Source organism: Patella vulgata, chromosome 3 (genome assembly GCF_932274485.2).
Source record: "Patella vulgata chromosome 3, xgPatVulg1.2, whole genome shotgun sequence".
Taxonomy (NCBI): Eukaryota; Metazoa; Mollusca; class Gastropoda; family Patellidae; genus Patella; species Patella vulgata.
In genome coordinates this window covers 42,924,141-42,951,682 of record NC_065881.2, presented here as the reverse complement: position 1 = coordinate 42,951,682, position 27,542 = coordinate 42,924,141, and the positions used below count along the sequence as shown (strand labels likewise).

General features: G+C 35.6%; 1 protein-coding gene across 1 annotated transcript in view; it reads right to left on the bottom strand.

Moving 5' to 3' along the window:
* LOC126814886 (atos homolog protein A) overlaps nucleotides 1–27,316 on the bottom strand; it is an 80,391-nt gene extending 53,075 nt beyond the window's left edge. Inside the window, exons 1-2 of the mRNA XM_050540325.2 lie at nucleotides 27,226–27,316; nucleotides 26,930–27,076 (exon numbers count right to left, since the gene is read on the bottom strand). Coding sequence (XP_050396282.1) covers nucleotides 26,930–26,945 — 16 coding nt within the window. The 5' untranslated portion in view covers nucleotides 26,946–27,076; nucleotides 27,226–27,316. The remainder of the gene's footprint in view (nucleotides 1–26,929; nucleotides 27,077–27,225) is intronic.
* Nucleotides 27,317–27,542: the final 226 nt, after the last annotated feature.

Here is a 27,542-nt window from a genome sequence, read left to right as displayed (position 1 = left end):
ACTTTAGCCTCTAGAGCGTCCACAAGACTTTTTAAAGTGATCAAGGGCCATAACCCTGTCAGTAATTATCGGAAATCGTTGAAAATCAATAGGCTCCTTCGTCTCATGACCTCAAACACTGTGTAAAAACTTCAAGTCAATCAGATATTAACTTAAGCCTCTACAGCGTTCAAAAGATTTTTCAAAGTGATCAAGGGCCATAATCGGAAATCATTGGAAATAGACTTCTTCGTCTCATGACCTTAAACCCTGTATAAATTTCAAGTAAATCGGATATTAAATTTAGCCTCTAGAGCGTCCACAAGATTTTTCAAAGTGATCAAGGGCCATAACTCTAGCAGTAAATATCGGAAATTGCTGAAAATCAATAGGTTTCTTCGTCTCATGACCTTAAACACTGTGTATAAATCTAAAGTCAATCGGATATTAACTTTAGCCTCTAGAGCGTCCACATATTTCAAAGTGATCAAGGCCTTAGGGCCATAACTCTGGCAGTAATTATCGGAAATTGTTCAAAATCCATAGGCTTCTTTATCTCATGACCTCAAACACTGTGTATAAATTTAAAGTCAATCGGATATTAACAGCCGGCCGGACGGGGGCGACGACAATATACGACCACATTTCAATGTGGGCGTATAAAAAAACCCTAGCAAATGTCTTACAAGCAGCCAAATCAATAAAAAAAAACAATCAAAATATAAATTTTAGCCGATAAAAAACCCGGTACATTTGTCTGGTGCCATCTGGTTAGAGTCTTGAAGTAGTTCCATGAGGTGGCGCAGTATTCCTCGTATGGCGGGATTCTAAGTAATGTGCTAAAATATTTCTTACTTATGTATTTATGATAATTGCATGTGTTAAAAACCTCAAAAGACTATTGTTGTAAGGATTTTCTTTGTGTGGCGTTTGGTTGTGGCTGGTGTTCCATTCACCGTAATCGTGCTCGATTAGGTGATTACTACATGAAGCAAATCACATGGTGCTAGCCCACGAGTACGGCAGCCTCTGAGTCTGGCCGTGTGCAGCGCAATGTCGGATAGGAAGGTTCTGGTTATTAGGCAGTTCCCACATTCGTCGGCTACATGATTCCATGACTGTCAATGCAGAATATTCCGAATTTAATTGACACCCACAGTTAGGACACATTTCTACGTATTTGTATGGAATTGCTGGAGGTAAAGTGTTAATTAAGCATTTAATTCCCACCCACTATACTAATGGCATCAATAAAATCAACAGCTTTATTGAAACATATTTAAACATACATTATGTAAGAGATAAATCTGCCAATTGTAGGTCTTTCTTTAGGTCTGAAAAGTTATCTAAATTATTAATTAGACATTAACTTATCCAGACCATAATCAACTCTCAATGGCATCACTAGCCCGCGATATTTACTGAATTAGAACCCGGTCTGCTGTTCCAGTTTAAGTAAAAAAAAATGGATAATCGAGACTTATGTTTTTTATCCTACCGACTTTAGTAATGATGATCGAGGCTAGGCCCAAAATTCAATTGCTAAATACTTGGTTCAGGGTGGATCAATTTGACTGAAATTTTCAGCAAATCCCTTTACATCATCTAGTTTTTAACTAATATAGTGGGTACTACAAGCTCTTTATCTAATCTCCCATAATGTATCTTTAACTTTAGTTTGAATACGGTTACAACACATTATTTAGAATAAAATCATCTATAACAAATTGGGGAATGCTCATGCAGTCTATTACCGGTATTCTATTTTTAAAAAGCACTAAAATGTCAACAAATTACCTGAAATTTTCTTTCATTCAGAAGCTATCCAATGCTTTACATACTAAAACTAGTCACAATATAACTGTATTTGTAACAGTAATTTCAATCAGCTGATTGCCAGGCCACTAACAGTCTGCTATTATGCAAGACCCTTTACTTCTGGGCACTGGCCAAATCACACATTGTGCAATATATGGTCAGACCTTATACATACTTCTTACTATGATACATGCATAGTAAAATGACCATTTAGTTGCCAAGGCCTATCTGCTATAAATAGTTCTGACCTCTCCTTCACATGAAATGTACATGCATGAACTGGGTAGAGGGACAAAATGCATCAAGGTTCATGTCTCATTCAATTATACAGTATAGAACCTATGACCAGCTGTTTGATATATTGATACACAAACAATAATGTTTTGTTACACACCTGAAGCAGTAATTGATCTGCAGTATGTATATCATATCTAAAGTTCCTCTTAGGTTATTACAAAAATTTATGTTGACAAAACAGAAAACAATTTCAATACCCTTTGTGCTGTTATCTCTTTGATCCACTAAATATTGAAGGAGCTAAGATGAAAGAAATGTCTTATCAATAATTTAGGTTGGTCATTTAACAGTTAGCAAAAATCATAAAGAGTAAGGGAGTCCTAGACCGATTAATTAATTTGAAATAAGGACCCAGGTGTAATAACATAATTATTAGGACAGCTTACACGAATCATGCCACGTCATCAGTCCACGATATTAAATCAAGGCTACACTTGATGAGGTCTCTAGTCTCACAGTCTGGATATAGCATACTTTTGTTTGTTCTGTCAATGGAATACTATTATTTCATTAGAAAGAGTTAGAAACACTTACTTTGACAACATCACAGGCACCAACCCTGATGAGAAGGTCATCCACAACTATCTATGGGCCTGACCCACCGTCTATCTCATTTATATCATGAAAAAGATAACCCACCAAAAAATGAAATGAAATGGGGTTTAGAATCCTACTGTTCTGCTCATACTTGGCTAATGAAGACTGCAACATGAGTGAAATTTTGTCAGGACAGTGACGCTATAGTGTACTCTTATTTCGAATTCCAACTGCCAGGGGTTCTTTACATGCACGCCAATGTGTACACGGATCTTTGTTTTTTTACCTATTCAAACGACTATACATTGTCCCTTGCCAGGTCCTTCGTTCTACATCACTGACAAGGGGGAACGCCAGAATATCCTGATGAACTTTCTTGGCCAACGTAGGATCGAACATGGGACCTCAAGGTTTGCGAGCCAACGTCCTACTCACTGAGCCATCATTGTTTCCACCCCCAAAAAGCATACACTTATTACTCCATCTGTAAGTTAAAGATGCATTATGAAACAGCTAAATCTGCCTATTGCAAATCTTTCGATTGAGACCTCAAATGTTATATAAATCATAAATTAAACATTTACTCCCATGTCAAGCCCTTAAGTAAATCTCTAGGACATCGGATGGCTGTGATTATCTACAGATTTAAACACGATCCCAAGTTACTAACTCAATTAAAGATAGGTTGCCAGGCAACGAAACATAAGCCCACAGCAGTTAAGTCGTCCATGCAGTCAACGAGAGTTGTCGCATATTTTTTCTATTGTCAGTAATGAAATATTTATAATACACTAAAATCTGATTAAGAGTAACAACTCATTAAAGATATATTATGGGAGATTCGGTAACAAGTTGGCAGTTCTCACTATAATAGTTAAAAACTAGATACTGTAAAGGCAATTTGGTGAAAATTTCAATCAAATTGATCCACTATGAACTGAGAACTAAGTGACTAAAATTCCCATAAGCCTCGGTCATCATTACTAAAGTCAGTATGATAAACAGCATAGTCTTGATTATCCATTTAATCGTTTAATCGAGAAGGAAAGTTATGCAGTAAATCGGCTTACAATCCACTAAAGATCGCAGGCTAGTGCTGCCATCTAGAGTTGATTATGGCCTGGATAGCTTAATTAAAGTCTAATTAATAATTTAGATAACATTTCGGGCCTAAAGAAAGACCTGAAATAGGCAGATTTAGCTCTTGCATAATGTATGTTTAAGTAATTTGTTTGGCTTTTAGTTCTGCCCCATGCTAACGTTTAGTATATGAAACATATCTCAAGACCTGAAACTCTGTTTATCAATCTAAAGTTAATCGGATGATAACTTTGGTCTCTAGAGCATCCACAAGATATTTCAAAGTGATCAAGGGCCATAACTCTGGCAGTAATTATCACTGGGATTCTTCGTCTCACGACCTTAAACACTGTGTATAAATTTACAGTCAATCAGACATTAACTTTAGCCTCTAGAGCGCCCACAATTTTGTTTAAAGTGATCAAGGGCCATAACTCTGGCAGTAATTATCGGAAATTGTTGAAAATGAATAGACTTCTTCGTCTCATGACCTCAAACACTGTGTATAAATCTAAAGTCAATTGGATATTAACTTTAGCCACTAGAGCGTACACAAGCAATTGTGGACGGACGGACGGGGACGACGACAATATACGACCATATTTCAATGTGGGCGTATAAAAACTAATGCGAAACCTGTTATAATTAATAAAAGGAACATTTAAAATTTATCTTTAGTTTTTATATTTTATGCTAACATTTTAGTGCTTTAAATTTTAGTGCTTTAAATTTTAGTGCTTTAAATTTTAAATTTTAGTGCTTTAAATTTTAGTGCAAAAACAGAAAATTTGACCATTTTGACCTCCGGGATCACAAAGAACAAAGGTGAATTTAGCCAGTTTACATTTTTATTGAAAGAGTGATTACTTTCGATCATTTTCATTATGTTTTCATGATACAAGAATGGCTGCACATTCATTTTCAATGCAAATGACCTCATTTGACCTTTGACCCAGAATATCTCGAAAACGCCCCAACGGCGGACTGATTACCACTCGGCATTGTATTCTACGCAAATTTTACTCTAGACAAATTGGGTCTAGCTTTGTGCCCATTTGATGGACACCCTCCTGCACTGAGCCTCCGGTCTATAGCAAGAACTGCCAGCTCTTTATCTAAATCTTACAAAATGCTTCTTTAAATGAATTGAAACTGTAAAACTTTCTCTGAAGTTTTAAACCTTTCCTTAAGGCTGCATTTTTCGGTAATATCTATTTACACATATATGGCCAAAATGTACACACATTATTTAACATTTAATTAAAACAAAATAAAAAGGGGCCCATTTATGGCTCCAGAGAGAGAGAGAGAGAGAGAGAGAGAGATGGGGTTTAACTCCCACTTGACACAAACTAGGTCATTTTGGAACTAACACATGGTTCAATTTTATTTCAATAATTCACTTGCGCGTAGGGGTCTTTAGCAATGGGAGGAAACCAGAGGACCCAGATAAAACCCACGAGGTTGGACAGGTAACCCTACTCCTTGTCACGTACAACCGGGGAATCGAAACCATGCCAGTTGACTCAATGACAGACCTCATGATACAGCGCGCACATGCTAATTAATCGGCCATCAAACCCCCATGGCCCCAGAAGTATAATACACTAAGTGAACCCATATGATAATATGATGTGAATGTTATTTATATAAGAAAGATGAGCTGTTAATTAGTAACAACACATGATAAATAACAGGTAATAATGCCAAGATACCACTGCTAACCACCATCATTATAATTATATCAAACACTGGCTTTATCTTATAACAATAACAGCCAGGGAATGCTTTCCCTCCAAAAAGATATGCCCACAGCAGCTAAGTTGACTGAACAGTACACAAGGGCTGTCACGTATTTATGGTTTTGTAGGTAACAGGAGCATTTAAAAGGCACTTAAAAGGTGATCAAAAGAGACAAGACATTAAGTAATTATCAGAAATAATTAAATATGATTGGCTTCTAGTTCTTCCAGATGCTAATGTTTATTATACAAAACATGTTCTGGTAATGATGACAAATTTAGCCGTTTAGGTCATTGGAAATAGTTTAAAATTAATAGGTTTTATTACCTAATACTGTGTATTTATTTCAAATCAATCGGAAAATAACTTGAACTGCTAGAGGTTCCACAAGATTTTTATAAGTGCTCAAGGGTATAACTCTGAAAGGGTATAGACTTTTTCATTTCATTAACATAAACATAGTGTGTTAAAATAAAGGCACTCAAAAAATAAATTTATAATCTTGAGCATCTACATAATTGTTATCAAGGACAACAAATCTGTCAGTAATTATCGGTAATCAAAAGGCTTCTTTGTCTCTAGAGATTCCACAAGATTTTTCTATGTGATTAAGTGCCATAACTCGCTGAAAATCAATAGGATTCTTCTTCTCATGCCCATGAACAATGTGTCTAAGTTTTACGTCAATTAATACCCTCTAGAGCTGGACGAGGGTGACAACAATATACAACCACATTTCAATGTGGGCATATACAAATCAACTACAAATATAACAGAACCAATCCATCCAAGTCAAGACTTGCCTTTTTTTCATTTCATTGCAGCTTGGCTGGAAACATCTTGACAGATCTATATATGATTTGATTTTTGCAGTATAATCTCGGACTATGTTCACATACAATTACCCAAGCTTTTTTTAAACCAAAACTTTAATGTGTGGATAATAATTTGTGTTTACATAGCACCTCAAAAGTTTTGTAAATAAGAAAACCATTGTCTGCTGCAAACTTATCTAAGATCTTGTAATATTTCTTGACTTACTATGTTGAACCACCAAACATTCAAGTAGACGAGCTGTTGTAGCGACGTATTGATAGTTTGGTAGCTGTATAATAAGTGACTTGTTTAACATCAGTTACGTCACACAAATCATTTACAACATTCCTCCCCATTTTGTTGGCACTTGGTCACAGATATGGGTACAGGGGGAATCTTACAATACTTCATGGAACATCATACAGGGACAAAACATCTTGTTTGGTATGTGAATGCAAATAATCTGTGAGCATTATTTTTACAGATTGATAAGTAATCTCTCTTGCGCTTGGTAGCAGCAGTTGAGAGCTCTGCTAATGGATATATTTTTGACCTATGTGTGTGTGACAACATACAGAACCATATTTTTACATTTCAATTCAGTTTTGAACTATGCATGGTTTTCTGTTTTACTATTTGGATATACAAGAACATTTATTGTGAATAGTAGCAACTCAGATTTGTTGTGTATAAACTGGATAACAATGATAATTAAATTTACAATTTCATATTTTCTAAGAAAGTCAAAAAATAATTATTTCTATGGCTTTTGCTCAATAGGTTGTCAACTCACTATTAATTATACGATCATAGGCTATCTTTCTCACACTTAAAAATCTTCACACCAGAAATAATAACACAATTACCTCCCTTGTTTTCCTTTTCCCCACAATGGAATAGCTATCTATGGACAATTCGCCCCCAGACAATTTGTTCCCAGCCTAGGACAGTTTGTCCCTGGACAACAATAATGGTTGTTCCATTATCCTGACTTGATGAGGTACGGATTGCCCAGATAACAGGTGGACATCCTCCTCCACAGCAACATGCAGTATACCGTGACTGTCAAAGAAGGATTTTGAATATTGTGCAGTACTATGAGAACAGAGACATTATCCCTTATCTTCGTGCTATTGCTCTCAATATAGGATTGTAGATACTTTATAATGTGTGTTTAATGAAACTGGACAATCTTAGACTTCGAATAATAATATTTTATATTTAAAATAAAAATAAATTGCATTATAAGGCTGACCTTAAAAATATCTTTGTTTCACCAAACCCGACCCACAATCGAGGAGAAGGGTCGGTAGGTCGGGGTTTTTTCAGATTTTTTTTTTTAAGAGCTAATTTGACAGCTTGATAATTTTCCGGGTGCAAACATTCGTCTTCTTTTATTGGCAAACAAATCAATGACATCGGGATTTTTCTTGATGCACGACTCGCACACAAATTGCGACAAACTCACGTTTGAAACTCCCTCAACACGTTTTTAACGATCGTGCGGGTTGTGCCTTCATTTTTCTCGAAAACGGATATTGAAAATATCATCGTCATGTTTAAAACGACGCCCCACAGACATAGAGGCAGAATCATTTCGTGGGAATGGACGTGCTTTCGTCTGCAACCATTTTGTTGAGAAGCGACACCTATGACGCTTTCATCTTGATCAACCAGTTTCAATAATGAATCAAACCATAGCCATAGTAAAGGGAAATAACTCTCGTGATATATTTCAGGTTGACACACAAAATAAAATAAAAAGATCGCGGAAAAGTGCAATAAAATAATTTAAGTCGGGGGTGGTTTTAGTTAGTCGATATTTTTAAGGTCAGCCTAAGGAAAGAAGTTTTTTTTATCTTATTGTTTTATGAAATGAAATGGGGTTTAACATCCTACTGTTCTGCTCCTATACTGGGCTAATGAAGACGGGCATACGCCATACAGTGTGCTATGAAAGAAATTTTGCCCGGGCAGCGGCACTATCGCCTACTCTTATATTGAATTCCAACTGCCAGGGGATCTTTTACGTGCATTCCAATCTATAAATGGGACCTCGGTTTTTCGTCTCATCCGAAGGACTAGACAGCTGTCCTTGTCAGGACCTCCGTTCTGCACCACTGACAAGAGGAAACCACATCGGAAAATCCTGATGAACTTTCTCAGCCAATGCAGGGATCGAACACCCGACCTCCAGGCCAGCGTCTTAACCACATAGCCACTGTGGCTTCTATTGTTTTATGAAAAAAACTTTTAGAAATAGCATCTGCATATTATTGTTCCATTCTAGTGGCTTCACCACTTTTTGTAAGAGGGAGAGAGAGAAATGGGGTTTAACATCAACTCGACACAAACTAGGTCATTTCAGGACCAACATATGGGTCTTTAATTAGCAGTGGGAGGAAACCGGAGGACCTGGAGAACACCCATGAGGTTGGACAGGTGACCCTACTCTTTGTCATGTACAACCGGAGAATCAAAACAACACCAGTTGACTCAATGACAGACCTTATGTTACAGCGCGCTAACTAACCATTCGGCCACTCATTCCCCCATTTTTTGTGACTTAAACTCCCAGTGGAATGCTTTTGCCAAACACCATACAGTTCTATAAAAGGGATCATATGTTTAAATGGTTTCCCACTATGAATTTAATTGATTTATGATTGAAAATTGAAAGGATTGGAATGACCCCTCGCCCCCACACACACCTGCACCGAGGGGTTTCAGAATTGGCAGTAAAAAGTAGTCTTCAGACAGGAAGGGGGGGGGACTACTAATTTCTACCTTCATTTGGCCTTCAAAAACATGTAGAACGAATAGACCTAGGGAATGAATTGTCCAGGGATGAATAGTCCTCGGGGACAAATAGACCTCGGGGACGAATTGTTCGGGGATGAATAGTCCTTGGGGACGAATTTTCCGGAAATGAGTTGGCAGGGGACGTATTGTCCCGTACCCCAGAAACAGCCATCATTAAAATTGTCAATGATGCATATGAAGAGATTGACAAACAAAAAGCTGTTTTGCTAGTGTTGTTGGACTTATCGGCCACTTTTGAAACTTAACATACTACAGATTTGCTGGACACACTTTGGGAAGAAATTGGTTTAAGGGAATGTGCTTTTAATTGGTTTATTGGTTTAAGTCGTACTTAACTGACAGAAAACAAAAAGTACTCATAAATGGTGAATACTCGGAGAACAGAACACTTCTTTGTGAGGTTCCTCAAGGCTCTGTCCTGGGTCCTGTTCTCTCCATCATCTTTACAAAACCACTGAACAAAATAGCATTAAAATATGGACTTATGATCCACCTTTTTGCTAACAATACTCAACTGTATATTAGTTTCGAGCCTGCCACACATGACTCAACATTGATCAATATCGAAAACTGTCTTGATGAAATTCATACCTGGATGACATTTCACTTCCTGAAAATAAACCCAGACAAAACTGAATTTATGTTTACAGGAACAAAGCAAAAACTCCAGCAGATCAGGTACTGCACTCTTTCCATTGCAGGCCAAACTATCACACCATCACCTAAAGTCAAGAACATTGGAGTTATCCTAGATAAAAACATGTCTTTCCAACATCATATATGGGCTGCAACATCATCCGCATTCTTTAAAATACATCAACTGGGTAAAATTAAACAGTACCTCTCTACCGATAACCTGAAGCTACTCGTTCAATCCCTAGTCATGTCTAAACTCGATTACCACAACGCTGTCCTTTATGGCGTCAAAGACTGCCACCTACAAAAGCTTCAACATGTTCAGAATGCTGCAGCACGGTTGATCAAAGGCACCAGGAAAAGAGATCATATTATTCCAGTATTGGGCGAACTTCACTGGCTTCCAATTAAATCTCGAATTAACTATAAAATATTATTATTAACATTTAAATCAATAAATGGCACCACTCTAGATTACATATCCGATCTACTTGTCAAACCACAACACTCTCGAACTCTGCGATCAAATGACAAAAACCTCCTTGTCGTACCAAAAGTAAATCTCCAAATACGAGACGTGTTTTAGATATGCTTCATCTGTATTATGAAACTCGATCGATCCTAATCATCCCCTTAAAAACTCAAAATCCAATTTTGTTGAAACTTGAAATATAAGTTTATGACCCCAAGATCTCGGTTCCTTTGGATATTCGCGCATATCGGATTGAATTATGGCCCCTGATTGTATGCAAAATTGCGTTATTAGCTCATGGATCCTATAGAGGTCATAATTTTTATCCGATTTAAAACAAAAACGTTTTAGTATACCACCGTTACACCCTAAGGAGGGTTGAATTCAAATTTCTGATTTTGATGAAACTTGAAAAGTAAGTTTATAACCCAATGATCTTGGTTCCTTTCGATATTTGCGCATATCGGTTCGTAACTTCCTGAATTATGGCCCCTGATTGTACGAAAAATCGCTTTTTGTTTAGCTTGTTCTCTATCCATCACTTGCAAAATGTCGGTGTATCCTGCCTGGCAGCCACTGGTTAACTATTATAGCAAGAACTGTCAGCTCTTTATCTAATCTTACCTAATGCCACTTTAAGAATTAAGCATGAAAAAAAAATAGCCTAAAGATATTATAAGCCAGCTGTTTAATTACTAAAATTAAAATTGAAGTATGAATTTAAAACCATGTGACTAAACAAGTATCAAGAAGTTTTAAGCATAAAATATCGAAAAGATGACATGTTTCATTAAGGTGTGGTCCCCCAAAATGTACTGTTTGACTTTTTATAATTACTTATATGTCTAAGCCCCCTGGCTACATGACATTCACAAAAAAATTCATTAAAATAAAACAGATATATTACAGAATTAATAACCTAAACATATATTTTCTTCATCTAATAGTGATAAAACATGACAAAAAAAAGTATATATTTATATAAAATTTAATCAAGAAAATAATCAACCCATCCCTAGCTAGGTAACAATAAATTCTGTAACAATTTTTTTAAAAGATTTCATAAAAAATTGACAAAAATATGGGCAAGTGAAACTGACAAAAAAGTTATTTGTCTGTGGTAAAACTATTTTTGTTCAAATTTCAATTATCCCTAATCTTTTCAATTTTTTAAAAAAATCATTTAATTTTTGGATATGACGTGTTTGCATATCTTTCCCTCTCTGTCATTTTTTAAATAATTTGGACGCTATTGATCAAAAAAATGTTTTTGTTGGTCCTTGTTAGTGATTAGAAGGACCTTCTTAATCAACAAAATTAACTTGTACAGGTACTTAGGGGAGTTGGGTGACCAAATGGGCTAACACAACGTACTTTACACAATGTCTGTCAAGTGTCATGGTTCTTTTTTATCCCCGACTTATACATGACAAGCAGTTAGGGGTCGCCTGCTTCAGGGCTGGGGCCATTACATTGCCAATGTAATTAATCACATACCATTACGATTACTTTTTAAATGTAATCATTGCAATTACTTTCTCATTTTTAGCAATGTAATTAATTACCAATTACATTGAAAGTAATTAATTACCATTACCCATTAGGGGAGCCATGGTGGCTCACTACACTGGAGGTCGCGTGTTCAATCCCTGCATCGGGATTCTCCTATGTGGTTTCCCCTTGTCAGTGGTGCAGGACAGAGGCCCTGACAAGGACAGCTGTCTAGTCATTCGGATGGGATGTAAAACCAAGGTCCTGTGTATACATTGCCATGCATGTAAAAGATCCCTTGGCAGATGGAATTCGATATAAGAGTAAGCCATAGTGCCGCTGCCCAGACAAAAATTTCCCTCATAGCACACTGTATGGCGTTATACCCGTCTTCATTATCCCAGTAGGAGCAGAACAGTAGGACGTTAAACCCCCATTTCATTACCTATTACTTTAAGACTATATAAATAAAAAGACATTTTTCATATAAATTAAAAAGACAACCTTATTTTTCTGCCATGACGCGCCTACAAAATCAAACTAAACCTTGATTCATTATAATAGATATTTGTGTATGAATTGTTATTTCTATAAATTATAAATGAGAAATGAAATGAAATGGGGTTTAACGTCCTACTCTTCTGCACCTAACCTGGGCTTATCGAAGACGGGCATACGCCATACAGTGTGCTATGAGGGAAATTTTGCCCGGGCAGCGGCGCTACGGCCTACTCTTATATCGAATTCCAACTGCCAAGAGATCTTTTACGTGCACGCCAATGTGTACACAGGACCTCGGTTTTTCGTCTCATCCGAACGACTAGGCAGCTGTCCTTGTCAGGCCCTCCGTTCTGCATCACTGACAAGGGGAAATCACGCCAGAAAATCGAGATGAACTTTCTCGGCCAATGCAGGGATCGAACACCCGACCTCCAGGCTAGCGAGCCAGCGCCTTACCCACGTGATCCCCTATAAATTATAACATAAAGCAAATTTTAAGTGACGGGCAATGATGACTTCAAAGATAGGTTGCCAGGCAACGAAACATACGCCCACAGCAGCTAAATCCTTTGAGCGGTCGACGTGGGTTATCACATAATTATTCCTTTGTAGGTAACTGGGGGCCTTTACAAGACAGTTCCATACAGATCGGATTATAATTTTTGTCATTTGAGGGTTCACAAGTTTCTACAAACTGAAACAAGGGCCTCAACTTTGGAAGTAGTCTACAGAAATTGTTGAAATTTGACAGGCTTTTTCGTTTTTACTAATTTAAATAATGTATACCGGTATAAATTTTATACAGAACGAATGATCAGTTTTATCATTCAAACGTTCATAAGGTTCACAAAGTAAAACAAGGGCCATAACTCTATAAATTATTGACGGAAATTGCTGAAATTCAATAGACTTCTGTTTCACAAATTTAAATGATGCATATAAATTTCATACATTTCGGATGATAACAAAGTGAAACAAGGGCCATAATTCATGGTTTCACTAATTTAAATAATGCATATAAATTTCACAAAGATTGGATGATAACTTTCGGCATTAGAGCGTTCACCACAGGGTTCAACAAGCCAACAGTGAGGCTGATGTCCCCCGCCTAAATCCCAAAACACAATTTGTAGTCCTTTGTCCATCACATAACTTTCAAAAGTTTTTATTTATTTGTCGATGATAGACAAACGGCACAATGATCATGTGACAACCATAATTGAAATTGCTATAAATTCTGTACGACTATGATATAGCCTTCAATAATATTTTTACAAGCCAACAGTGAGGCTGATGTCCCCCGCCAAAATACCAAAATAAATAGATGACACATATTGCTTAATTGCACATTTATTTTTTTCAAAAGTATAGAGCAAGCAAACTGATTATCTATACTTAGTCTAAGCATAAAATGTCCACAATCAAATCCAGTAAAGGTTTTGAAGTATCTGGTTTGGTAGGGAAACTATACACTAAGTTGCTTATCTCCGCTTACCCCTAGCAGAAAATGCTCATCTTCTAACTCCATCAAGGCATTCACCTAAAGAATGCCTACACCAAGTTTGAACATTCTACCTCAATTAGAAGGCAAGTTATTGTGTTCCAAAGTTTCAACCAATCAAATTGCTTATCGTTCTGCTTACCCTGAGCAGAAAATGCTCATTATCACATTAGTCAAGGTATTGATGTAATGAAACTATACACCAAGTTGCATCATTCTCATTTAATTATTATTATTATTATTATTACAGCATATTTATAGTGCACCCTTTCATATAACATGTTCAGGGGCACTTTACAAAGTGACAATGTAAATCACACATAAACAACAAGATTATGGGCATGTTAACGATTGTATACAGAGTCAGTTAAAAGCCTGATTAAATAAATGTGTTTTAAGTTGTTTTTTAAAAGAATACAGAGATGTACAACATCTTAAACTAAATGGTAGATTATTCCATAAAACAGGTGCTTGATAACTAAAAGAGCGCTGACCATAGGAGACTAGTTGAACAGTTTTGGGCTTTAAAAGTAGTTTATCTGATGTACGTAATGTTCGGCCAGGTGTATAAAGTTCTAAAAGATCTGAGAGGTAAACAGGAGCTAAATTATTTAAACATTTAAAAGTAAGTAATAAAATCTTAAAATCAATTCGATATTTAACAGGTAACCAGTGTAAATAAAGTTATCGTGTCCCAAAGCATCAACCAATCAAATTGCTTATCTCTGCTTACCCTAAGCGGAAAATGCTCATCTTCGAACTCCATCAAGGCATTGACCTAATCAACACATACACCAAGTTTGAACATTCTAGCTCAATTAGGAAGAGAGTTATCGTGCCCCAAAGTATCAACCAATCAAATTGCTAATCTCTGCTTACCCTAAGCGGAAAATGCTCATCTTCGAACTCCATCAAGGCATTGACCTAATAAACACATACACCAAGTTTGAACATTCTAGCTCAATTAAAAGTTATCGTGTCCCAAAGCATCAACCAATCAAATTGCTTATCTCTGCTTACCCTAAGCGGAAAATGCTCATCTTCGAACTTCATCAAGGCATTGACCTAATCAACACATACACCAAGTTTGAACATTCTAGCCCAATTAGGAAGAGAGTTATCGTGTCCCAAAGCATCAACCAATCAAATTGCTTATCTCTGCTTACCCTAAGCGGAAAATGCTCATCTTCGAACTCCATCAAGGCATTGACCTAATAAACACATACACCAAGTTTGAACATTCTAGCTCAATTAGGAAGAGAGTTATTGTGTCCCAAAAAGTGTGACGGACAGACAGACAGACAGACGGACGAACCCATTTTAATAGTCCCCTGCTTTCTTCGAAAGGCGGGGGACAAAAATTAAGCCAGTCAGTAGTGTATAAATTAAAAAATAACGGTCAACGCTTTTTGGAACTGGTTTATTGGCATAATTCCAACCGATATGTCGCGTATCATTGGAATTCGGCAATGGAGATTCTGTCGTGAAAATATCCACTGTATCTCTCTCCGTGTATTCGATGTTCTATCAGGGGATTATATTCAAAGTAGATTTAAATTTACCTAACAACTGGTCAGTGAATCCATCAATGTATTATCCAGTTATTATCTTAATATCTGGACGGAGCGTGGAAGACGCACAATTCGGAAACCATGCCGGCACCGTCTTCAATGGCCAAGTGGCTTATTTTACTGAACCTATTACTATTATGAATAATAAGCAAGCTTGTTTTGTTTATTTAACCGGATTATCAAAATCACCGTTAAATGTGCTAATTACTCGGATTATGAACCACATATGGCCGATTCTCACTAAGATGACTGTTGTAGTAGCCAACAAGCAAGTTGATTGTCTTCTTAATTAACAAGTAATAACTAACCCGTCGTAATTTAGCCAAAAGTAGATTAGTTATTTACGATACCATAGTGGCCGATTCATTGTTTTACCAATCGGCTTGAATAAACACCAATCAGCTAAAGCTGACAAAATACAGCCCCATAGTGAACACTGACCCTGACTAACTTTCAATAGTCGGACTTGACAATTCTCCTAGATTTTTTTTTTTTTTAAGAAATTTTTTACGCGTAAACGGAAATAGCTGAAATTCAATAGGATTCTTGTCTTTACTAATTTATATGATGCATGTAAATTTCATACAGATCGACAGATAACTTTTGATGTTTGAGCATTCCCAAGGTGCAACAAAGTGAATCAAGGGCCATAACTCTAGAAGTAATTGACGGAAATTGCTGAAATTCAATAGGCTTCTTAGTTTCACTAATTTAAATCATGCATATAAATTTCACAAAGTTCGGGTGATAACTTTTGGCGTTAGAGCTTTCACAGGGGTCAATAAAGTGAAACAAGGGCCATAACTCTAGACGTTAAAAACGGAAATTGCTGAATTCGATAGGTTTCTTCGTTTCATTAATTTAACTAATGCATATAGATTTCATAAAGATTGGATGATAATAGCGTTCACAAGGTTCAACAACGTGAAACAAGGACCATAACTCAGACGTAATGAACAGAAATTATTGAAATTAAATATACTTCTTCATCTCACTAATGTAAACCACATATATCAATTTTAAAACAATCGGATAATAACTTTTGAAGTTAGAGAGTTCACAAGAAATTGTGGACGACAGACGCACGGACAGAGAGAGAGAGAGAAAAATGGGGTTTAACGTCCACTCGACACAAACTAGGTCATTTCGGGACTAAAATATGGTTCAATTTTATTTACATAATTCTCTTGCGCGTAGGGGTCTTTAGCAGTGGGAGGAAACTGGAGGCCCCGGAGAAAACCCACGAAGTTGGACAGGCGACCCTACTCCTTGCCACGTACAACCGCGGATTCGAAACCATGCCAGTCGACTCAATGACAGACTTTATGATACAGCGCGCGCATGCTAACCATTCAGCCCCTCCAGACGAACGGACAGGGGCGACGGCAATATACGTCCACATTTCTATGTGGGCGTATAAAAATGAATCGAAAGTATAGTTAATTTCTTTTAAATAATTTTATAAAATACTTAATCAATCCAAATAGTTTGTCCATAATATATTCAATAACTGGTAAATTATTCTGCATGACTTTTTATATTAAGTAACCATAAAATGATGAGATACATGAAGGCCATTGTTTGGTTTGTCACTTGTTACCTTGAGATTAAGATTAAAGTTTAGTAAGACTATTAGGTGAAAGACTATTGTTATTACTAAGAGGATTAGTTTTTATATACTGTTTTTGTTCAAATTATTATTATTTTTTTTTTTTTTCATTGCGCTTTGGAAAAAGTATATATTCTACAGAAGATGAAGATGAAGTCAGCTTTTCAACTTCTTTAATTTTGCCTTATTTAAAAATATTTGTCAATACTTGTCGTCGATCAAGTTTTCAGAGTAATCTCATAAAGTCAACCTAATATTTTTTAGGAACTTCATCTACAGAGATACAGAGAGTATAATCGGTAGTCTTATGTATGAAACCATTGTACAACAGTTCAAAATATCAGGAGTAGGAGAAAAAAGGAATCGAGAATTAAAAACAGCGTATTTCATTGTGAAAGACTTCTTATATGACAGTCATCACCAAATCGAGCCATATCAGTGTACGTATTGCCAACGTATACTATAAAGCATAATATATCGAGCTTATTTTTTTCACAGTGACAATATTTGAACTATGAGTGTTTTACTGTTAACCAAAATATTATGTGAATGATGCTTCTAGAGTGAAAATAAGTCAATTTAGTAAATAGCAATTCGTCCCAGAATTAATGCCAGAGGATTTTGGTCTACATGATGTCATCACTTAATACCAGTGATTAAAAGGCGCTCTGCTGCAGCTATTTATAAACAAAACGCTTTTCTTAGTTAATAATGAAAAACAAATGTTGTCCAGAATGCTACAGACAATAATAAATTTATACTGCTTTTCGTACCTTTCGCAAAACTGTTCTTTTTACATTTCGAGTAGATACCAGAAACTGTAAGAAGCGAGCGAGTTTTGAATACTGATTTTTCCTCATGAAACAGTTAGCAGTTATAAGTACTGCGAATGATGTGCGCAGACCGGAAGTAATGTAAATCTTTAACGTGCATGAAAATTAAAAATCGGCTATAATTCTGGTAATTTTCAATTGATTTCTTAGATCGTTACTTTTTTCAATAGCCGGCAACATTGTTGAACAGAAAGCAGTTCAAAACCGTCGAATTTAGAAACTCTGTTGTTAACAATTACAAATTGTCAAGAATGCTACAGCTGCTCATCGTAAAGTTTTGGTGTCGTGAAAGCCTTCAGTACTCCCGTGAAGTTCTAGTTCTTATTATAATTGTTAAAATTGATTTAAATCTTTTTTTTAAAATTATAATAAAATGGATTTGTGTCAGATATACAGGGCTGCCGACAACCAGTATCGCAGCGCAATTTGCGATACATATTTTGTCCGTTGCTAATCAAAAATTAAAATCTAACGTTTTTCATTCGCACTAACTGCAAAATCGTTAATATGCCTGTCATTTTGGATAGCCTATATTGACATGAAGATTTATCCACATTTTGAAAACTAGAAGGCTTTCTCAACACTTTCAACGTGTATAATGTCAAATGAAATTTTATAAACAAAACTGAATTCTCCTTGTGACATTTTCTTCTTGAACTACTCAGACACAATTCATTATACTATATAATACAGGGACACTCATGTTGCGAGATATGTCATTAATATCAGTATTCAATTTGAAAAAAAATAAATCCAGTGTATCCCCCATGTATTGTAAATAAAATATACTATTCAAAAAAAGTAGGGGATATTTGATTTTTAAGTGTTATTAAAGTCACCTAATGAAACTGACGAAGAAACAAATGACAAAATGAAATGAAGTTCACATTCATCGATTTATTCCAAATGATCGTTAGACTAAGTAAGGCACAGACTGACCATTATAAGGGTAAAATGATACCCGGGGTCAAACAGCAAAGTTACCACAGCATCACAACCAAGTCAGTAACGGGTAAATCCTCCTCTGTTTGCCAAACAAGCATTGATCCGACGTGGCATACTCCTAATGAGACGTCTAAGGTCATTTTGGTCCAGATTGTCCCATTCCTGTTGCAACGCAGCAGCAAGTTCTTGGACATTGGCAGGACGTTGTTGACGTTGACGTAACCTCTGTCCAAGCATGTCCCAGACATGCTCGATGGGGGAGAGGTCGGGACTCAGTGCTGGCCAAGGTAATGTGGTGATGTTCTGTTGTTGGAGGTAACCTGTAACGATCCTGGCCCTGTGACATCTTGCGTTGTCATCCTGGAAGATGAAACGGCGGCCATGACGTCGTGCGAACGGCACAACATGGACTGCCAAGATGTTGTCCCGGTAGTACTGGCCTGTAACACGCCCTGCAACAACATGTAAAGCCGTTCTTCCAGCAACAGTGATGCCTCCCCACACCATAACAGAACCACCCCCAAATCGATCATGTCTGATGACGTTAACGTCTTGGAAGCGCTCGTTTCGACGACGCCACACCCTCCTACGTCTGTCCAAAAAATCAACAGTGAACCTTGACTCATCTGAAAACATCACATTGCTCCAGCGTCGATTATCCCAGTGTTGACGATCCCTACACCAACGACGTCTTGCCTGAATGTGATGATCTCTCAAACAAGGGATCACGCGAGGACGTCGGGCGCGAAGGTGACCCCTATGCAGTCGATTCCGAATCGTCTGGCCACTCACTCTCACACCAGTGTCTGTTTGAAGACGAGCGCTGATCTGATTTGCTGTGATGACACGATTTCTCAAGGCCAAGGTACGGATAAATCGATCCTGGGCTTGAGTTGTCGCCCTTGGTCGACCTGAGCGTGGTCTGTCCTGTACAGATTGTGTATCACGGTATCTGGACCATAGCCTGCTTATGACAGACTGAGAAACATTCATCGTCCGCGCCACAACCGCCTGTGTTGTGCCGATGTGTACCATGCCAAGGGCACGTAACCTTTCATTTTGGGTAAGCCGACGCATATCAAAATTTGTTTTCTGGTCACTAAAACAATTAAACTGATGTTTCCACCCTGGAATTCAATGCCACAATGACTGTAACATTCAAAGTCAGAGTCGTGCAAATCTTGGGTTGGACCCCCATGATGATCCCAAGCATCACCTGCATTCCATGCGGTAGCTATTGGTGCGTTTGGGCGTCACATGTAACTGGAAATGTTTCTTCTGTTAGGTTCTATAGTGACTTTTTTCGTAGTCATTTGCATATTTTAGTATTATGCCCCCAAAATCAAATATCCCCTACTTTTTTTGAATAGTATATAAAAAAAAAATGCATGTAAACAATTGTAAAATGAGAAATCAAAGTAAGAATTCCCGTAAAATATTATTGTTTATATCGCGTGTGTCTAGTTAATCAAGCATATTCATTAATACCCACATGTGTCCGATTGAACAAAAACAGTAACACATGATAAAAAGCAGACGAAATTGTTTTTTAATGAAGATTTCTAATGTATCAAAGAAATGACAATTAAAATGAGTGGGGCTTCGGAAGCCACTGCCAAGAATTGGCTTCACACATAAGACTGCTAGACTAATCACCGGAATTCACTTATAAACACTGGAATTCACTTATAAACACCGGAATTCACTTTCAAATGTCAGAATTTGCCCACAAGGCCTACCTATTTATATTTTGCATTAATATAATAATGAATTATTAAAAAAAATTCACTTTCAAAAGAGCAGAATTTGTCCGCAAGCACTTCCTATTTACATATATTTTGCATTAATATTAATAATGAATTACTGAAAACACCAAAAATTCACTTTGAAAACATATAAACACCTGAATTCACTTTCAAAATATTGGAATTCGCACTTAAGATCTTCCCATGTAATATTTTGCATTATTAATAAATTACTTTAAAACACCGAAAATCGGAATTTGCTCCAATAACAATTGTATTTACTTATATTTTGCATTAAATCCTCCCACAAAACTAATTTATTTTAAATGTATAATACATATTAATATAATGAATATAATGAGTAGGAAATGAAATGAAATGGGGTGTAATGTACTTCTTTTCTGATCTCACCTTACCCGCTGAGCCACCTCGACTCCACTTGTGATTAGGACTGATGTCTTTTCAATGATTTACAGAACAAGACATATTAAACTTTATCCTACCCTTTTATTCTATTGCAATAACACAAATAGCCAACAGATCAATTTATCTTGTTCTAATGTACACTCAAAGTTACAAGAGTCCAGCATAAATCAAATTGTCTACTAGTACTTCCGTTTTGTTGGAGATCTGCTATAAATAGATTACTGAATGATAATCTGAGACTATTGACAGTTACTGAATTATAGTTAGCATTTAGAAATCATCTAATTAAAAATTTCATTTCAATGGGGCTAATCCACTTTCGTTGTTGAATTGGGTCGAGTTGATGCCTTTGATTAGTGATGTGGAAAGCTCAATGACACAAAATCAACAACCCAAGATGCCAACAAGGTCATAAGAACTTTACTTTACAGTGAAAGGTTAGGCACATAAAAATCAAAAGTCAGAAACTTAGGTGTTCATTTCAAGCTGCAATGCAGTGCTGCCGCATGAAATGAGACAATCCTAAGCTTTTAAATGGCTGCTTGTTGAATCCTTCTGTCTTGTTGCAATGCTGCTTCGAGTGGTTCTGGTACTAACATGTATGCAATGGCTTGTTTTCGGTGTAGCTTCATTCAGAATTGCAAGATTGAAGTTCATCTCTTAAATTTATAAAAGTGCTGCAGTTTCAATCCATTTCAGTGGCTCAGGTACTTATGCGCTCTTGAATCAATGCAATGGCAAGGTCTTGGTGTTCAGGTATCAACATTTCCATTAAATTTTTCTATGGTGTGTTATCAGATCGCGAAATTGTCATTCTTTTGTGTTATTGTTGTTATCTGATGTTGTTTACTTCAGAATCGTAAGATTAAAGTGTATCTCTCAAACAGGATTTATTATCATCCATTTATGTAAGTTATGCACTTTTTTATTACGTGTCGGTAAAATCCAATGATTTTATTTTTTAAGTATAGATAATTTAAAGTAGCTAAGTCTCTAACTCAATATCATCCAAAATCTTCAACATTGAAAACACAAATTATTTGTCAATTTAAATCCACATTGATGCTGTGATCTTACCGGAAAAAGATGGGCTTCTGATATCCAATATTTAAGACAAAATAAACATTTTACCATTGGTACACGAATCGTGTACCATAAAGCGTTTCAGCCCCAGTTCTAGCAAGAGACTCGAGGAACAAGGCTAGACATATTGCACCAAACCAAACGGCGTATGTAGACTGGAATAACCAGGCGCTAGAAATTTGCATTCGATTGAGCCTGCTGGCTTATATCGCGGAACATAACTGATTTGAAATTAGAGTAAAAACGGAAACCATTGAATGTATATCAGTTTATATACATTCATATTACAGTATTACATGAGTTCCGACCCACTTGTGTCAATTTCTAGGTCCCAAATGTTAGCGATTTAGCTCCTTTAAGTTAGAAGTCTTTACATTGCTGATATTCATTTGCCTATGTTAAAACTTGAGAAACTCAACAGTAAATAGGCACTGCAGGTAAATAAACACAACAGAAAGAATTGCACGAAACAACTGAGGTTGTACTAAAAAGTAACCATGTATTTTTTTCAAACCCTCAGTGGACTGTCTTCTCAAACTTGTGTCAAACTCTGGTTGTCACACTCTGTTGTTTGTGTCAATACAAAGAAGACTGATGTCTTCGTTGACATAATTTTTTGAGTTTTGTGGCTGGACAGTTTATGATAGGCTACTCCACAATAAAAATGATATCTACAAATATATCGATAATTATGTCATCATATTCATATAACAAGCCTTACATTAGTTTGCCCCTTAAATCATCAATGGTCATGTTGTATTATCATATACAATAAAAATATTCTACAATCGTACACTACAACCCAGTACCACATATACAACCATTTTAAGTTAAATGCACAATAGTTTACAGGCCCTTGGTTTGAAATCAGTTTAAATGAGTCTACTGAACATTCTCTGGTTGATTGGCAGGCCTGGATTATCAAGACTATTTTATACGAATAATCAAAATTCAGAAGATTGTGTGATAATATTCTACTCTTACCAACGACTCAATCTTCAAATTCAACTATTTATCAAAAGATGTCAATCAGTTTGCACACAAGTTTGAACATTCTACCTCAGATAGTAGCATAGGTATTGTGATCCAAAAGGTGTGACAAACAGATAGACTCAGTCAAGAAATTTTTATAATGAACATCTGCACCATTGGTTCTGATAAAAGCCAAGATAGTAGACAGTAAAATATATGTACGAAAATTATATTTTTCAGTTAACTATGAATTTAATGTCGAAAATGGCAGATCCCTGACTCTCACATGACTTTAATCCAGATCAATAGGTGTGTAACCAACTGCAGATTCATATTATGGTGGTACGTCTGTTAGTAGAATATCACAGATAAAATATTGTTCAATGGAGTTTGGCAAGCTATCATGGATCACCAAAAAACATTTATTTAATAGGAATGCTTCAACTTTTTCAACCACTTTGCAAATGTTTAAATCTACCCAATTAAATATCCCTGTACAAATCTTGTACCACCATATCTGCATAGATTTTCTTTTTTAAGATACTCTTACAGCTAATTTAATTTTGATTCTGAATAAGCTCAACGCATGAAATATTCTTACAAATCAAGCCCATTACCCAAGCAATGAAAACCATTGGTCAGATCATCTTTATTAGAACAAATCCGAATATGTAGAATTAGCAGGCAACAATCCTATATTATCTTTTTTTAAAATCTACTGAGTAGACATTGAAACTATTACCGGTAACACAAATAAACCATTAAGGGTCACTGGTATATGGGCTAGAAAATCAATAGAATCCCTCCATTAAAAAGGTTTAGATAAAAACTGTCAGTTCAACTGTGACATCTTATTATTGTAGTTTTAAAATAAATTTGGGACTACAGTAGGAGGAGCAATATTTATATCAAAATAAAAGGATCATAAATTTGCTAATTTTTCCAAGAAACTGTTTCAATGGCCTTGCAACAATCCATAGATATTCTTTAAATCAAACTTGTTTTCATACCAATTTTAAACTTACAATTAAATAACAGCATTCACTATTTGTTTTTAAGGAATGAGGTTAGTGATTTTGTAAACTTCTAACAATATTGAACATACTTGATATAAGAGTTCTACAAAATGCACAAATGCAAACACATTTCACAATAGGGCTGACATACCTGTACACAACTCAACGAAAATATTTTATGTCTCCTTATTTCTTGTTGAACAACAAATAAACAACTATACCCATGCTTCATGTTTTAACCAAACATAATTTACTATTTTAAAAGCCTCTGGTGGTACATGAACTTTTAACCTTTAATAGTAAATGGACTATATATTCATAATCGGATTTAAAACCAATGAAAAACTTGAAAACTCATCAATGTCATCATCATATAATAAATTATTTACATTTTGTGAAAAAATTCCCTATAAACCTCTGGGACAATGACATTTGTCCATATAAGTCTTCCCTCACAGCTGTGAAACCACAAGGATCCCAGAGAACAGTTACATCAACTGACTACAATGCTTTTATAGGCTTTTATGCAACAGTTGCCAGATTTGTTTTGTGAAATAACATCAATAATTTAATCTAATCAATAATGTAAGGATTCTTCATTTTACTGATTATGTAAAAAATACACAAAATTTTTTAAAACATAGACAAATGCAGCCATGTTTAACAGTGGACAACTGGTAAGCAATGCAAACTACAATATGACAGCAAAACAATGTGCACATAAAATAATTGAACTTATTACTGGGATTGGAAATAATAATATTGATTTTATTCAACTAAAACCTTGAGTTATATTGTATAACACTGTGTTAAAATAATATTTCATCTCAGCAACACAATACACTGTGAACACTTCATCATGTAGAAAACTGTTAAGTGAATCATGACATTCCTCGAATGAACATTCTACCTCATGTTCTGACAAATTAAATTGCTTATAAATGTTATCCAAGAAGAAAATGCTTATCATAAAACTCATTCGCCTAATGAACTCCTTTCCATAATGTTGTAGAATTTCATCATTAAATACTGCATCAAATATATTTAAATACAAAATAAATAGTACCATTTATATATGTCTTGTAAAAAATGGATTATTACAAAGTTTTTTTCTGGTTTCTTATAGCAAACAACCACAAACTATAGATTAATCACAATAAGAGTTTTCATGAAGAATGGGCAGACATGTATGAATAAAAAAAACCAGTTATTATCTAAGAGTAAGACACAAAGATTTCAGGGCTAAATCAAATAGAAACAAGTGTAAACTTTAAATGTCTAATTTTAGACTTAAAGCCTCTGTGTGACATTTTCATTTTTCGGAAAATATCAAACTTCCACAGCTAAATTTACATTCCAATTATTAAACATTTAATGAAGAAATCAAAACAACAAAGGTGGAAAGTCTTTCGGCATGGATTAAATCAGATCAAAAAGAGGCCCATCAAAATAGTTAAACAGAACTTAAAAGATAGCACCAGATTGTTTACAAAGTTTACAGAATAAATGAAAATAACTCTTAGTCAAGATGATTATAGATTGGTCAAAAGAAACACAAGGCAATCAAAACAAATGATTAAATATCATATATTAAGAAATGTTTAATACGAATCCAGTGAATATATATGAAGATAAATTATGATCACATTTTTGGTCGTTTTGACTAAGGTTAATTTGATCCATATTAGTTTCCGTTTTGACCATATTCTGTTTATATCGTCTGTAGAAGATGCCGAATGTTGCAAATTTTTCAATTCATCATATCTTTGTAAACACTGACTTTAACCATTTTTGGACTGATATTCCTTTATGAGATTCAACTTCCACAATGATGTAGTTTGCAAAGAACTTTTCAATTAAAGTTCAGAGATTTTAAAGGAGGCAAGTCTTTAACTCAATATCATCAACGGGCTTCGACATTGCAAACATGACTTATTGGTCAATTTAACTCAACAATGATGTTGTTATCTTACTGTGAAAAGATGGGCTTCTGATATCCAATATTTAAGACAAAATTGGCACACGAATCGCATGCCAGAATGCTTTCGAGCGCCATTTGTACTGAAGCTTCTCGATGAGCGAGGCTAAACATATCCCACAGTAGAATACTACCGGTGTGGACTGGAATAACCAGACACCAGCGACTGCCATTCAATTTGGACTCTTCACGTATTTCGCCAAACATAATTGATCAGCAATTACAGTAAAAACAGAAACGATTGAATGTAAATCAGTTTACATTCATTCATATTACATTAATATATGCATTGCGACCCATTTGTGTCTATTTTCTAGGTGCCAAAGAATAGAAAATTAGCACCTTTACGTTTGAAAAAATAGGTCAATAAGTTTTTAAGCAAAATGTTATGTTTAATAAAAGTAGGCTACTTTAGGTTGTGGATGGTCTTATACTGGTATTAACCGACTTCCTGTAGAATTATGCAGAGAAGGTATCTTTTTATTTCAAATAAGCTAAATTATAAGGTGGATCCTTAGTAAACTACAAGCTGAAGAATTAATTGCTAACCACACCTATCAGTCATCATGGTCATACGTCTTTAAATAGACAACAAAGAACTTCTCTTGATTACATCATGACTCATGACAGTCATGACTAAAATAAAAATATCTTAAAAGACAATTTTTCTTTTTGTTTCTCTATACATGCGGTATAGCTCTTATGTTGGTTGTATATTTTGATAAGAAATGCCCAAAATATATTGTATGAGTATGAGGAGATATGATTCAGTCATCAGCTGTTTACTGTCAAGATACCAAACGTTAAACTACTGTAGGGTTGTTTGTAGTTATATAAACAAGTGTCAGAATATCTTTTCCAATTTAATCTATGGTGTGTACAGCCATTAAAAAAAAATTAAATTAAATTTTAACAATAATATAAAAAGACAGTGGAAGTGGTGCAAGTAACACAGCTGTGCTTTAGACTTTATGCTGTGCGTCTGCAACAGGCAATCAATCACCTTGTTTGCGTGAGCAGCAGTGGTTTTATACAGTCTCATGAAATGTAAACCTACCTCGTTCGGGCTTCATTTTATCTTTAATAATTCTTCACACCTGATCTATCTATTCGATGATTTGGTACAAAGATTCTTTGTCATTTCGGCGTTAAAATCATCACATATGGAACGGATTCTGCGGCTAAAAACCGTGTAGACATCGCCCTACAAGTACAATGACAAGTTGAAAACTATTCGACCCAAATCAGGCAAATGTTTATGAATAATGTTGCTCCCATGTAGGTCACGTGAGGATGGAATAAAACAATTAAAACTTTGTGTAAATACCGTTTCATTATAAAGATTTGATTTACCTTTATTTAGTTGCGCATTAAAAAGAACATTATTTCTTAAAAATAAGAATATTTGTTTCATTTTTCATTTTCGTGACTATTGGAAAATAAGAATACGACCCTTAACCTTCGGCCTTGACACAAACTTGACCTTCCTGCAAGTGGTTCGCTTCTATTTTGTTAAATTAACAATTGCTGTGTTAAAATTATGAGAGCGGACGATGAGGAAATGTAATAAAACTTTTTGCTATGTTATTTAATTGTTGAAATGCAAAAAATAACTGATTACAAAACTTAGTTGTCAACTCCATAGGTAAAGGGACATTACTCTTTATTTG